Here is a 15,703-nt window from a genome sequence, read left to right on the forward strand (position 1 = left end):
GTGCTTGCTGTGTTCTAAGCACCAACTAAATATTTTATATATACTATTGCCTTTAAGTTAGATAATAACGCTATCAGGTAGGTACGATCAATATCTCTATTTTACAGGTGAAGAAACTGAGGTCAAGGAGATCCAGTGATTTTCCCTGTGACATTCAGACAGCAAAATGAGAAGAAAGGACTTCTGATGCCATATGGTTGCTCTCTTAAACCATAGTGTTATTTTGATGCACAAAGGAAAGATCAGTGTTTAAGATCTTCTGTTGGCTCCATTTCCTTTCTTATGTTCCCTTTCTAAATTTTATAATTGAAGTATCTGAAATAATAAATAAATTCATATATATGGGATTTAAAAACCAGCTACTCAAAACTGAGCTCATAGATCTAGAGAACCGATTGGAGGCTGCCCGAGGTGGGGGTGGGTGAAATGCATAAAGGGGGTCAAAACATACAAACTTAAGTCATGCAATGCAATGTAGAGCAAGGTGACTATAGTTAACAATATTGTACTGTATATTTGAAAGTTGCTAAGAGTACATCTTAAAAGATCTCATCACAAGAAAAACAATTATAACTATGTGAGGTAATGGATGTTAACTAGCCTTATTGTGATTTCACAATATATACAAATATCAAATCATTATGTCATATACCTAAAATGAATATAAGTGAATTATATCTTAATAAAAAATAAGCAAACCCCAATGTCTAGCAATTATCATTATTATCATAATCATGATCACCATTATCCTTTTTAATGTGGGTCAAATAAGGAAGCATAAAAAAACTAAGTTCCATAATATTGTCATGCTGACCTTTGATTTGCCTCTATTGAATGTTTTTGATGGTTTCTAGAAGACTTTTATGTTTTACAAAAGGTTTTTCTTATAGTCGTTGGCTCACTCTCATCCTTTTTCTTAAGATCTGTATAGACAGCTAGTTGATAGGCAAATCAAGGCATTTCTAGACTACAGTATCTCAACTTTGGCACTATTGACATTTGGGGCTAGATAATTCTTTGCTATTTAGCAGCATTCCTGGCCTTTAAGAACTTGATACTAGTACACCCGCCCCTTCTGCCAGATGTGATGACCAAAAATGTTTAAGGACATTGCCTAGTGTTTCCTGGGAGTAGAACTGAGAATTGCTTTAGAACAAATTCCAGGGTAAGGAGATACAAAGTTGCCCAGATTGAGAACACCCTCTAACCTATCTGTCCATGAGGAGAGGACAGGATAGGATTTTTTTTTCTCTTCAATGGAAAAAAAGGTTAAGTTTTATGACTGGGGGTTCCTAATGACATGTAATAAGAGACATCTGCATATATCACTCTAAACTATATATAGTATTGAGACTATAAGCATGGTGAGTCTATTACATAAGCACTGGGTCTATTATATAAGCATATATTTCCTTGCAAAATATGTACTATGCTAAGGTTAAAAATAAAAGGGGATAATGGAACTGAATTTCTTGTCTAAAATATAGAAAATACCACAACTAATAATCAATGCAATGTGTTACCTTTTCCAAGTGTATTTGCATTTTAAAGTAGAGTACCTTCAAAGGGTGGAGGTTAAGACACTACCTAGGTAGGGGACATTCTTTTGAGGATTGTATACACACACACATACACACACACTCACACACACACACACACACACACAGTTTTTAAACTTTTAAGAAGTTCTTTTTTTGCCACCTCCTCTGTGAAGCCCACCCAAATCCCCACAGACCCTTTTACCCCAGCAAATGAGAATTGCTCTGTTTTACATGCTTCCACACCACATTGCTCTTGCCTCCATTTAACACTTACATATCTGAATCTATGCTTCCTCTAGTAGACTTCTAGCTTCCTCTGGGGCATCTCCCATAATACCTTGTGGCAACAGGAACACCATCAAGACCTGCTGACATAAAGTTAGTCTTGGAAAGGGTGATATTAGGAATGTATATATTGAAAGGGGATGGATCAGGAGATGAAAGGAAGACCTCTCCGTAAAGATCATCCAAAGTAATTAGGAAAAGCCCCAGGGACAAATCTTAATTTTGATTCATGGGAATATGACTGCATCTTGGAAGGAAATTCTTTGGCTCAGCTAATGTAAAAAAAAAAAAAAATTAAAGTCCTAGATCCCAACGTTGGCCAGACTAGTCTCTCATTCATTCATTCATTCATTCAACCATTTATTGAATATTCATTATATATGAGGCATGGAGGAAGTGAAAAACAGAAAGAAGGGAGAGGTTTCTTTTCTTCCTTCCTTTCTTCCTTCCTTCCTTTCTTCCTCTTTCATGTTTATTTTTTGAGAGAGAGTGACAGAGCATGGGCAGGGGAGGGACAAATGGAGAGGGAGATACAGAATCTGAAGTAGACTCCAGGCTCTGAGCTGTCAGCAGAGACCAATGTGGGGCTCAAACTCACAAACCATGAGATCATGACCTGTACCGAAGTTGGACCCTTAGCTGACTGAGCCAGCCAGGTGGCCCAGAAGGGAGAGGTTTCTGACACAAATCAATTATTGCAGTCATAAAACAACTCAAAGGTCCCAGTTTAGCCCATATACATCAGTGGCAGTATGTATAACCCCTTCTCTGGGGTTAAGGTATCCTCACTGACCTCAGAATCAATAAGCTTCATCCTCCAAGGGCCACTGGGAAGGCCAAGGTTTAGCAAACAAAATGAAATATGTTCCAGTATCCAGAATAGGCTATTTCTCCTTCACTAGTCTCAACTTTTATTTTTCTAGGTTTATTTTTCTAGGTTTTCTATTTTCCACTATTCTTCACAAATGACTTTCAAGTTGATTAATAAGTATGGTTATATAAATATATGAATTATTTTTTGAAATTGTTTGTAGTGGATAGTTGCTTTCTGGATACCCACCTTCCAATCTACTCTCTTTTCATTAACAACCCTTTGACTTACTTTTGAGAAACTACCTCTCCTTTGTGTTTTGTGATGTTGATGGGATTCTAAGTCAAGATACCCTGCCCATTAGACTCCTTCACAGTTAAAACTTGATTTGAGAGCAACGACTCAAGGAAGGAAAAACAGGGTTGCCTGGGTGGCTCAGTTGGTTGAGCGTCTGTCTTTGGCTCGGGACATGATCTCGCAGTTTATGTGTTTGAGCCCCGGAACAGGCTCTGTGCTGACAGCTAGCCTGCTTCAGATTCTGTGTCTCCCTCTCTCTCTGACCCTCCCCTGCTCACACTGTCTCTCTCACTTTCAGAAATAAATGAAAAAATTAAAAAGAAAAAAAGAAGAAGGAAGGAAAAACAAATTAGATCATTAAGCAATTGCTTCTTCCAAGACTCTCCCACTGCACTGTTTCCTGGTTCTTTTTTCTGAGCCTGGGTATTCAGCTTTCCTTTGATTCTGTGAACCAGACTGTGTGTTTCTTCTTCCCTTCTACCCTACCTCCCACCACATTTTTGCAAGGATACTATTTTGCTTAAGTTAGCCAGAATTATTTCTGCTTCTTGAAAATAAAGAAATCTGATAAAAACAGTGGCCTAGTTAATCACATGGATTTTTCTTCATCTTTAAAAAATGATGATTTATATTTATTTTGTAAAATTGTAGTTCATAAAATGCTGCCCCTTATTTACTTGATCTTATTCAATCATCCCAGCTTTCCTGTAAAGTGTTCAGGACAGATTAGCCACATTTTATTGGAGAGAAAACTGTTGATTGTACTAAGTAGCTTGCCCAAGGTCACACAGCTGATAAGCAGCAAGGGTTGTCTGATTCTAAAGCTTATACATGTCCTTTGCTTGATGTAAGGATTTAATGCTGTCTGACCACAGGAAAACAAAAACAAAAACCCTCTGGGCCTTTTTCATGCTTCTTTGCAGGTTTTCCAATTGATAATCTCTTAAACTTCCATTGCCAAGCTCAAGTATTAGACCTCCTAAGGACCCATGTGTCTATCACAGACAAGAGCAATTTCTCCTTCTTTGAACAGACAATTCTTAATATCCATGCCACTCATTTGGAACTTGTAACATCTTACACGTTTAATAGTCAAATACCAAGCTATTTCTACAAGCCAATTGGTAGTCAACATGGCAACTTGTCTACAAGTCCCCATATGCAGCAAGATGCTGTCTGTAGACAGAGTAAAAATAAGCGTCATACACATTTTTCCAATTTCTGCAGGAATTCTTGAGATTGGCAATTTACAAATCCAAATCTACAGTAGCTTTTTGTTTTATTTTCATAATAATGGACACTGAAAGGGCAGTTGCTTTCAGGTATGAGGGCTGGGGAGGGGTACATTTATCAGAGATGTTTGATAGTCACAAAGAGTCTTTAAATTAAAAAAAAATTAGGTAACCATAGTCTTAAATTATTAAAGGATAAGAAGTACACTTTAGATAACTTTGAAGCCCCACCATTAAGAAATATTCAGGAAAGAGTCTGTTAGTTGAAGAGAGAGGGAAGTCAGCTAAACTCTTTCCTTAAACACAGAATGTACTTATTTACTGAATTTTTACTTTGAGTCAGGGACATGTGTGAAAAAGAGGAACTGAACAGGGATGGCCAAGCTTTTGTGTAGCTCTGTCTCTGTTTTTACATGACCCTCAGGATAGGTGACTAGAAAAAGCAGCCGCATACTGAGGAAAGGATGGCAAAGCAGAACTAACTCCTTGGTGGAGGCTCTTAGAGGAACTGGGTTTCAGGATTCACAGACTACACCGTCCATGGGCTACATGGGAGATACACCTCATGCAATCTTAGGAAAATACTGTTTAAAATTTCCCTTTTTTTTTTTTTTTTTTTTTAAAGCTTATTAGTTCAGAGAATGCTCAAATCAAATGTTCTTCACTTCCTAGCTGCTGAGCCAAGTGACTGAGGTTTCCTTCCTGGCATACAAATTAAGCAACCCTCTGATTTCTGAAAATTCTATCTGAAAACTAATGACAGTTACCAGCATTTGATACCCTTTCTGTTCCCGGTCGGTCAGAGTTCTTTTCAAGATAACAGGTGACAAAGTGACTGGCAGTTACTTTCCTTTCTGATTCTGGGTGAGGAAATGATCTATATATACAATCACCTGGGTCTCGGCCTGCCCAAGAGATTCCCACCAAAGCACACAGACTGGGATACAGGGCTGTAGGCAGGAGATTTGATCTAAGGATTTCTTAGGTCTTGTGTGGACTTCTTTCAAGTGGACAAATGTTCTGATTCTTATTCAGGGCCAAGACTAAATTTAATCTCGAAATCCTGTTATGACATTTTCCAACCTATAAGGCACGGGTTTGGCATGCCAAGCAAATATTAGGAAAAGAAGGATGTCATTGTTAAAAGGAACCAATTACTAATTGTTTGTGGGACTGTTTGTTAATAAATGTCTCTGTGATTCCCTGTTAGAGTATATAGTCACAGCCTGTCTCTCTCTAATTTACACCTGAATCTCCAGTGCACACTACAGCACCTGGCATGGAGGACATATTCAATGAGTGTTTGGTGTATGAATGAGTGAATGCATGATGGCTGAAATATGGACAGCTGCCACCAAATGGGCACTGGAGCCTTACTAGAGTGTTGCACTAGCCAACTTTTTCTGCATCCATTTTTCTTGCTGTGAATAACTGAGACCAAAGAAAGCGACATGACAGCTAATGTTTTGTACCTCATGTTTTTGGCAAAGGAGATCACAAAGAAGAGAGTATGAATTCCAGTTTGAGAAACTTTAATATTTAGTCACAGAAGAGATTATCATAATGTGTCATGTCTCATGAGGAACAACAAAATATCCTAGCACAGCATCTGGCAATAAGAGGACCTCATCAGATACTGCTTGGGTAAATGAATTTATGGACTGAAAGATAGTGAGATAGGCACTGTTGGTGAGAGTGATAAGTCTGTGGAAGCACAGAGGGAGGAGTGATGATTCACTCTGGGTACATTGCAGAGGATGTTGTGGAGGTTGAGAGAAGGCAGATATGGAAGAAAGTTTTTGTAAGTGGTAATACCACTAGGGGCATGGGAGAGAGTCAGAGGACCTCAGGCCTTTCTCCTTAAGGATAGAGGAGCTTGGTCAACAGTAAGTTGGGTGTATATAGCCCTAATACATAATTATGTAGTGGATATTTATTGGTGAGCTGCTCAGAACTCTCCTGCCCCTAGACCAATTTCCACCATAAAACTGAAGTAAAGAGTGCCTTTCCCTCTGGCCAGAGTTAATTGGTCTAGGGGTAGGTACACAATATCAGCCAGACCAACCTGTCTCTCTTTCCCAGTCCCTCTCAGAAGGTGAAACTGTTAGTGAAGGTCTGTTTGTGAGAGATGAAAGCCAAATACAGAGAGAAACACAGACAAGAAATGACGATTGCACTGATGGATTCCAAATTTCTGGATGACATGACCCTAAGGCCTAATTCACTCTGTTGTCTTTCGATAAATTATCGTTCTGTCCAGGCTATTTTGAATTGGGGTTCTGTCACATGCAATCAAGAGTCTTGACTAATCCTTATACTAGATGGGTATGGTTCTCCTTTGAGGTGCCAAATATTTCCCACATTGGGCTGAAATATTCACAGTTCTCCTTAGTGGTTAAGACTGTGAAGACCACTATTAAAATGTAAATATATTATCATGGGGTATGGAGACAATGGGAAGGAAGAAAACTTGAAGATATCATCTATTAACACCTTTGCATAATTGTATCTTTCACATAACCTAGCAGAACTTCCTCATAAGGCCCAGAAGGGACAAAAATTTTAAAAAGACTTAAAATTTTTCTCTTTTTAACATTTATTTATTGTTGAGAGACAGAGAGAGACAGAGCAGGAGCAGGGGAGGGGCGGAGAACGAGGGAGACACAGAATCTGAAGGAGGCTCCAGGCTCTGAGTTCTCAGCACAGAACCTGAAGGGGAGCTCAAACCCATGAACCGCGAGATTGTGACCTGAGCCGAAGTTGAATGCTTAACCTACCGAACCATCCAGTCACCACTAGAGAAAGACTTTTTAAGAGAAGTTTGTAAATAATGCTAAATATNGTGCGTTTGTGCGTGTGTGCGTGTGTATGTGCGCTCACGCCTTAGAAGACCTTTGGAGAGGATCACCGAAAAGAGGTCAGAGGGCTATAAAAAATAAAAGTAAGTTTTCTGTAGGGTTGTGTCCATCATGGTCTGATTATTACCATTGCAAATAATTGTATAATTTCAGGCTTTTATATTTGTGAAAATTGTATGTATTTGAGAAATAAAATATACATGTAAAGGGATCTAAGAATTACTTTGGCAAAGGGGGAAATAATCAGGTACATCAAAATTGTCTTCCAATTTTGGCCTAACACTGCATTAGCTGGGTAATCTTTGACAAGATTTAACCTTTTGGAAATTGTTTCCTAATCTTGAAAATATTACTAAGTCTTCCCTTTTCTACTTCTAAGGATTGTTGTGTGTGTCAAATATCAAAATAAAGTATACTTTGTAGTACAGAGGCAAATTGACTTTGCTTAATGTGGGAAAAAGGCTTACATATTTAATATTGATGAGGCTGTGTAAAGACCTCTAGTCCTGAATTTCAAGTACCAGCATAAATCCTGATGTATTTAATCTTTAAAAAGTCCTAGTTCTGTCCATTTAAATGGCACAGAAATAATGATCAATCCAATACCAATATGTACATTCAACATGTACTTATTGTGTTTTCTAAACACCATTTTCTATTTAAAGGGACAAGATCTATTGAAGATTACTGAGGTCATGAAAAAGAGCTCAGAAGCCAATCTGAAGACGGTCCTACTGGCTAAAAATGGGGCAATCAATAAAGATAACAAACACACTGATTTGACACACATCAAATATGTTTAAGTCCAGGAGTGCATATTGATACTAAAATAGACAGACTCATTGGTCACCTGTGCATAATGGTAGGGAATCAATTCATGCAACAGCAACCTTCAAACACAAATCTAACCTGAATCAGATTTAGGTACTAGCTCTAACTGCCAATTTATAGAAATACAATGAACAGAGAGACATGTTAAATGACACAACTAGGAGACAATGCGATCAGCAAAATCCAGACTGTGGGAAATTTTATAGGACAAACAATCTGATTTTTCAGAACTAATATACAAGAAAAACAAAAAAGAAAGCTGAATAGGGAGCCTATGGAATAAAAGAGAGTTAAACTTATCTAGGTGTTTAGACTTATTTGGATTCTGCTTTTTTTTTTTTTTTTCCTTTTAAATGTTTTTATTTATTTTTGAGAGACAGAGAGAGCAAAAGTGGGGCAGGAGCAGAGAGACAGGGGAACAGAGGATCTGAGGCAGACCCTGTGTCGACAGCAGAGAGCTTGATGTGGGGCTCAAACTCACAAACTGTGAGATCCTGACCTGAGCTGAAGTTGGATGCTTAACTGACTGAGCCACCCAGGCACCCCTGGATTCTGATTTGGATTCTTATTCAAATAAACTGATGGGCACATTAGAAATTTATCATATTATTCTCCCCACTTTGGGATATGCTTGAAAATTTCCATAACAAAAAGTTAAAATAAAATAATCCTGCCTGAGTTTAAATCCAAGCTCAGTCCACTACTAGCAGGGTTACTTAACTGTTTCGGCCTCATTTGTCAAATGGTGATAAGCAAAATGCTTACATCACAGGTTTACTTATGGAGGGTAGAAAGAGATAATAAGTATAAAACGTTTAAAAGAACTGTCTATGGCCCATAGTATATGTTCAATCAGTTTATCTGTTGATATTACTTATTATCATTGTATATCATCATGTAGATTTTGTATTAAAGGGATACTAGAAAATTTGATCTCTGTTCAACATTTAAGCAGTGGTTAGCAGGTAGAAGGCTATAATTCTTTTTCTAAATTAATTTATTTACTTTGAGAGAGAGTGTGAGAGTGAAGGAGGCTCAGAGACAGAGGGAGAGAGAGAATTCCAATCAGGCTCCATGCTGTCAGCAGTGTGGAGCCCCAATATGGGTCTTGAAATCACAAACCATGAGATCATGACCTGAGCTGAAATCAAGAGTTGGATGCTTAACCAAATGAGCTACCCAGGAGCCCTGAAAGACTGTCATTCTTAAGAAAACTTGGAACAGCCTGTCAGGGGCAGATCCCATTATGAAAACCACCAGGAAAGGGAATTTTTTCTCGTTCTTAGGGCAGGCACTGTTGAGAAGACATTTACCCTTTGCTTCATTCCAGGTGCATCATTACTGAACCAGGAGGGTGATAAAGGATTCATTTACCCTACCTCAAGTCTTTTGGCAAAGTTCTCTGCTTCCTAAATATATTAAAGTCAGTGTACACATTCACTGCAGAGGATCCAAGCTACAATGGTTCTTCATAATTGAGAACATGGTTTAAAATCACTAACCATCATGGAATGCAAGCTAGTTAAAAAGGAGAGTCAATTAAAAATCTTTAATTTGGGCAATAAACAGATAAGCACAATCATTACATTAATCAATGATGCCCCAGGCCACTGCTTTCAAACTTTACTGTGCACAGGAATCACCTGGGGGGTCTTGTTAAATTGCAAATTCCAGTTGAGTTGGGACAGGGCATGAAATTCTGCATTTCTAACAAGCTTCCAATTGATGATGAAGAGGCTAGTCTATGTATCATACTTGCTATAGCAAGCACTTGTTTGGCACTGGTAAATGATCTGATGCATGTTTTAGTAGGACTTAGTATTCAGTGATTTGGATAAGAGATAACCAGGAATATGTTTGATCTGAAATACTAACTGGAAGAATTCATTTCTGACTCTTTGGCTTTGGTAATTTACATTTACCAAAATAAACGGCACATACTCCTTTTCAGGCATTAAATTCCCAGTACTCATCTTGGAAATCCTTTTTAAAGAAGAGATTTCAGGTATCAGAATGTCACCAAAAAGAAAATGGATCAAATTAATTCTCTAACAAAGTCCTCTGACCTGCTCAGCAGACCTTAGCATAAGACTAATTTTGGATCCCTTCCCTTTCCTCAGCAATGGGATGTGGGAATAAATATTACAAGCATAGGTCAATAATTTTGTGAATTCAAAGATCACCAGCATGATAAAGTCTGAGTTGAAAAAAAATCGGCCTGGTACAAATTGAATTCTGAGGAAACTGTTTTTGAAAGCATCTCTGGAAATCTTGAAAATGATGTGCTATGTCACAGGAGAAAGATACTTTTGAGAAGCTCCTTTATGTTTATAATTTCCTTGGAACCTGGTTGGGAAAGGAGAGAATGAACTGCCTAAGTCATGAAGATTGTTAACTTCTCTGTTACTGCTCACCCGCTTTGATCATATGTGCTTCACAATTCAGGTTAATTTCACCCTAAATTTTCATAGGAATGCTAGAATTATTGTGCTGAAAAACAGTTCTGAAAGCTCAGGGTTAAGGAAAGTTTAAAAATCAGTTGCTTGCAGATCTTCTCAGAGACCTTACTATGTTCACATTGGGCCCTCTAAGAAAGGTCCACAGGACATAGATTTTCCAACCAGATTTGACCATGAACCTTGTTTTACAAGAAATATCTCTTGAGATAAGCATTTGGCAGACTTCACTTTAAGAAATGCTGATCTAGGGGAGCTGGGACAAAGTTTGTCTTAGTGACTTTGAATTAACAGAATATTCTAATCTCTCATCATCCACAAGATGATAAAAATGGGTGTGGGTGTACAAATGGGGTGGAAGTTTCTAGAAACCTGTTAGTTAAAACCCTTTTGGTAAGGTGAAGGTGTTAGCCCCTAGGGATTTAGAGGGAAAACTAACAAAAGCCAATGATACTTATTAAGATATCAAATTTGCAAACAAACCGTATCTGTAGGTGCTCAAAACCTTCCCTGAGACAATGGTAAAATTTGCTATTTCTATTCCTCAGAGTTTCATCTGTAAAATGAGTATAGAGAGGTCTACCTCACAGGCTGGTTGCAAGAACTGACAGGGACAATGCATGCAAAGGCACTAGCACATGTAAGAAGCACGGAGAAGGTAGTTTGTTTTTATCATTAAAAGTTTTTTTTTTTTAAGTCCTCAAGGTGACACCTTCCTTTTGTTGTACAGGTTTTCAAGAAGGTGGTAGGTTCATGTTGAGATCATAATGGGGGAAGATTTAAAAAATATGCATTCTTGACCCCTACTCAGTGCTGGTGAGCCATAACTTAGTGATAATGAGGAGGGATTCATGTATATTTTTAAATGTTTCTCCTGTGGTGATTATGGCACATCTTGAACACCTGTAATGTATTTGGGGTAAATCCCTAAACTGTGATCCCATGTCTCCTGGAGTATGTAGTAGTCCTCAAGTATGTTCCTTGGAATAAAAGATTTCTGTGGTTAAATGTTTAGAAATGCTACATGCTAGTACCTGTCCCCTCTCCTCCTTGGGCTTGCCAAAGTACCTGAGAAGTCTAGCAGGGATATTTGAAATATCTGAAAATTTGTAATATGATATCTTCTTTCTTTTTGATTTTGCAAAATATATTTTTCTTGCAACTCTCATCAATGTCTGCTCAACACATTTGAGAAATGCTATAGTATAGAGTTAGAAGAGAATTCTACTTACATTGAGAAGTCTTTTTGCATTGATGACATAAGGGAGAAGCAAGATAGCAAAGAGCAGCCCAAATTCTCCTTCTCAGGAGACTAAGCCTATTTCTATTCTTCCTACCATGTGCTACTTACATGTGAAAAGAATATTGAAAATGATAAATGTGTGCATTCAAGTAAACATCACTGGGTAAACTCTGGGTAACAGTCAACAGGCCAGGGAGGTGAGCTACTACAAACCCTAAGAGCTGAGACTTTGGATAAACCTGGTTTTGAATCTTGGTTCAAACACTTCCTGGCTCAGTGACCTTGGACAATTATGTACCCTTCCTATGTTTCATTTTCCTCAGGTGTATAATGGGGACAATAATAGCCCTCTCACTGGGGATTTGTGAGGATAAAGGAGATAGTCATGCAAAGCCCTCAGTAAGGATTTAATAAAAGTACATCATTATTATAACTATTATTACAGAAATGGAAAAACACACTAAGCAAAGTCAAGGGGAGAACGAAGGAACAGAATAGAGAATGCTAAAAACCTTGAAGCTCAAATAAATCTTCCCTTCAAAATGAATTTAATTTTTTTTTTTTTGGTAAGTCATTTTGCCAAGTACCCTGTGAGAATTTAGGGTTAGAGTTTGAGAGATGTTATTAAATTGGTAGGTCTACAGCACTGGAGTGTGAATGACCCTTTCATCTGGCTCTTCATTGCAGTTAAATCTCAAACTATCTGGCTAATTAACATACAAGAAACAGAGTGGGAGCTGCTGCCAAAGACAAAAAGAGAGGCTACTGGTTGAAACTCAACAACCCTAGAAACCCACTGCCTGAGAGAGAATAAAGAGGACTCAGAGCAGAGATGAGGAGGTTGGGGATGGACAGCAGAGGGGAGGTTCATAAGCAAACACAAGTTTCACTGCTCCCAGAGCTTTGTAAAAAAATGAAATAGAATAGAAAGTCTCAGAGTGTTTTGCATGTAGTATGGCCCAGGTGGAAATTTTACATCTCACATACACACGTGTGTGTGTGTGTGTGTGTGTGTGTGTTGCATATGCATAATGTGTGCTTCTTACTGTGAATTATGGTTAAAGAAGCTTAAAAGTCCCTGATCTAGAGGACAGGCCACAGGGCCCTGAGCCAGAAAATAGATTGCTGTGCATCTAGAATGGCTTTGTGAACTTTCCCCAGATCCCGCCCTTGTAAACTCTAGGGTGATTTGGTAAATGTGGTGAGGACAAGCAAGGGAGAGAAAACTGAGTCATCTAGCACCAGTGCAGTGACTGACTTGAGTGGAGCCTGGAGACCAATGGAAAGACTGAACTTGTGAAATGACAAGAAAAGCAGATGGCAGCCATGTGGTCATGGTGGTTTCCATGGTCTGGGCTGTAAATGCAGCCGAGGTATCAGCAACTATGCACCAAGCCCTATATTTCATTCCCTCCTTCCTTTATCTCATGTGAATCTGACAGCAGAACTAGGGGAGAACCATGCAGGGGTGAGAGAACAGACTTCTGATGACTGAATCCATCATACAAAAGAGACTGTGTGAGAACTGCTCATCTGGTGCTTTGGGAGGGGCAAAGTGAGGTATGAGGAGTTGTTTTCTCTTGAGAAGTTTCAATCTAGATACCCCAACTCAAGCTAATGAAAATCTCTGAGGAATGAAGCACTTGCCTTCTCACCCCTAAATCCTGACTCATCCAATTTCTCTCCTGCCAAAGGCTGGCAGAATGGAGAAAGTGAAAGAATTTTATTCTTTCCCATGGGCAGAGAAAGATTCCAGATTGAAAAATCAATGCTTTCAAGGGAATTTTGAATTAAAAAGTGGAATATCAATCACACCTAGTTTCAATTACTCAACACATATTGCCTATGAACACTACTGATGTTTACTGCAGACTATTTACTGGTCTCTTACTATGTGTCTACCTTCATGCTAAGTAATTCCTATACATATTGTTTAGTCATCAGAATCACTGTAATGAAGAATATACTATTTTTATACCCATTTTCCAGATGAGGGAATAAAGATGTGAGAGAGTAGTAACTTGCTTGAGGTGAGAATGCTAATAAATGGTAGGGTTAGACTTTGAGTTCAGCTCTGTCAGCCTCCAGAGCCTGAGCTCTTAACCTCCAGAAAGTAACGACTTCCCCATGACGTTCAAGGTATCATATGTGTAAGTGTGGGGGTTAAATAAAGACGCTGACAATTGTTTCCTGTTTCTTAAGGAGGGAAGGTAAAATGTACACAAGTGGAAAAATAATTAACAATACCTTCATGTAAGCTTAGGCTGGGGTCAAAGTAGTACTAGAGAAGATTCAGGGAGGGAGAGGTTGAGGGAGCAGAGCTGGGCAGGATGGGCAGGGACTGCATAAGCATGGAAAGCAGGTTGGTCACAAGGGTAATTGAGTAGATATTAGACTCCTTGGTTTCGAGCAGAGACCATAGTTTCCTTAAACAGAGTGGGTTCCCATTTAGGAACTCAGGTTTTCAGCAAGTTATTTAACTTTCCTAACCCTCAGTTTCCCCATCTGTGGTACAGGGATAATACCCAGTAAAAGGCTTGCTGGGAAGATTAAGTGTACCTAAGTGCTTGGCATCAGGAGGCATCGCCTACTTTCTCTCTTGCCACTAGATTGAGTTCAGTTTTCTAGTAGAGTTGGCTTGCTTCTTCTCTTTGACCTCACCTTTGAAAATCTTAGAAAGAGCCTTACCTGCTGTGAGAAGCCCTTCACAACACTCCTTTGTTTGAGGTTTGTCTCTCCATCCAAGTTGGCAGTTTCCAGGTGGCAGATCCCATTAGGGTCTGAAGAGAAGAGGAGGAGTACGTCTGCTGGGATGATCTCGTTGCATTGCATTTGGATGAAGTCGCCCACGCGCACATCCTTCCAGCGCTTCTGCACATAGCTCCGCTCTTTTCTTGGGTGGGAGAACAATAGGAGTCAGAGTGAGTTTTAAGGTTCTCTAGAAAATTAAATGAGAATGGAAGAACGTCCCACCTGTGTCTAAATGTCCCTCAGGAAGCCTGTCACAAGAAGGTTTGGTATTTTATCTTGCCCCAAATGACCACCATCATAATCTCTTTGGAAAATCTAAGCATGACCTACAGAATACCACTAGTAGAAGATCTGTCCTCATTATCATTTAGAGTTTTGGTTGACTGCTGGCTGTTGACTCTGCTCAGTTTTGCTTCCTAGCAGAAGAAGGAAGAGGGAGATGGTGACTATCTAGTCATATTATTATTATATTATTATTATAGTACTCTTAATACACATAATTTTCCAGAATAGCTAGTCAACCTGTAGAAAGCAGGTTGCAAGAAAAGATTATTTCTAATTATTAGAGGAAAGTGACAGTAGGAAAGTGAGGATATAGACCATTGTGGAGGAATATCTGGGGCTGTGCTGAAACAGAAAACTCTGGGCAGTCAGGGAATTAGAAAGACAGCAGCAGGAAGTCTGACAGGGTGGGACCCATGGTAATCATAGAGTCAGAGGGCTAAAGAAATCTGAGGAAATTATGAACTGTCTCTTCCCATCCAATTTATCAAGCTCAGATATAACAGTGGGCACACTTGGATGAATCACAAATGTAGCATTTCTACTGTGCCAAGCATTAGTATTTGCTAATACTTTATTTACCCACTAGAATAGATATTGTTAGACCCACTTCACAAATGAGGAAATTGAGGGTCCAAAAAGTTTCCAAGGTCTTACAAAAATAGAGCTGAAATCTTAGCCCAGGTCCAACTTGGGCTACAGTTTTCACTGCTTGGAGACCCTACTGCCTCAATCGTACCCCTCCCTCCTTGGGTCTGAAGTGGTTATGCAGCCTCAGGTTTTGTACCACCAGCAAAAGGACTCCCTACTACCTGAAGCAAGACATTCTATTTCAAGGAGCTCTCATCTTAGAAAGCCTTCTGTCTACATAGCCAAATATTGAGCTAGTTCTGCTCTCCTGGACAGCCTGCTATATTCCATCTTTTACCATTTTGTAGTTATTATTTTAAGGCATTCATCAGGTGTCCCCTGAAATCTTTTGGACTTGCCAAGTAAAATTTAACTTTCCAAGTGTCCTCTGTTTTTCTTGTATGACAGTTTCAAGACCTGTCCTGGAGGCGTGGGCTGTTTTGTCTAATAAGGCTGCATTTGGAAATGTTTCCCTTTAAATATGGG

The 15,703-nt window shown here is 39.0% G+C and overlaps 1 protein-coding gene across 1 annotated transcript in view; it reads right to left on the reverse strand.

Annotated features, from left to right (window-relative positions):
* ATP10B (ATPase phospholipid transporting 10B (putative)) overlaps positions 1 to 15,703 on the reverse strand; it is a 201,978-nt gene that overhangs the window by 79,226 nt on the left and 107,049 nt on the right. The window contains 1 exon segment of the mRNA XM_077780727.1: positions 14,243 to 14,447. Coding sequence (XP_077636853.1) covers positions 14,243 to 14,447 — 205 coding nt within the window.

This window comes from Crocuta crocuta, unplaced genomic scaffold, assembly GCF_008692635.1.
Source record: "Crocuta crocuta isolate KB4526 unplaced genomic scaffold, BGI_CrCroc_1.0 scaffold343, whole genome shotgun sequence".
NCBI lineage: Eukaryota > Metazoa > Chordata > Mammalia > Carnivora > Hyaenidae > Crocuta > Crocuta crocuta.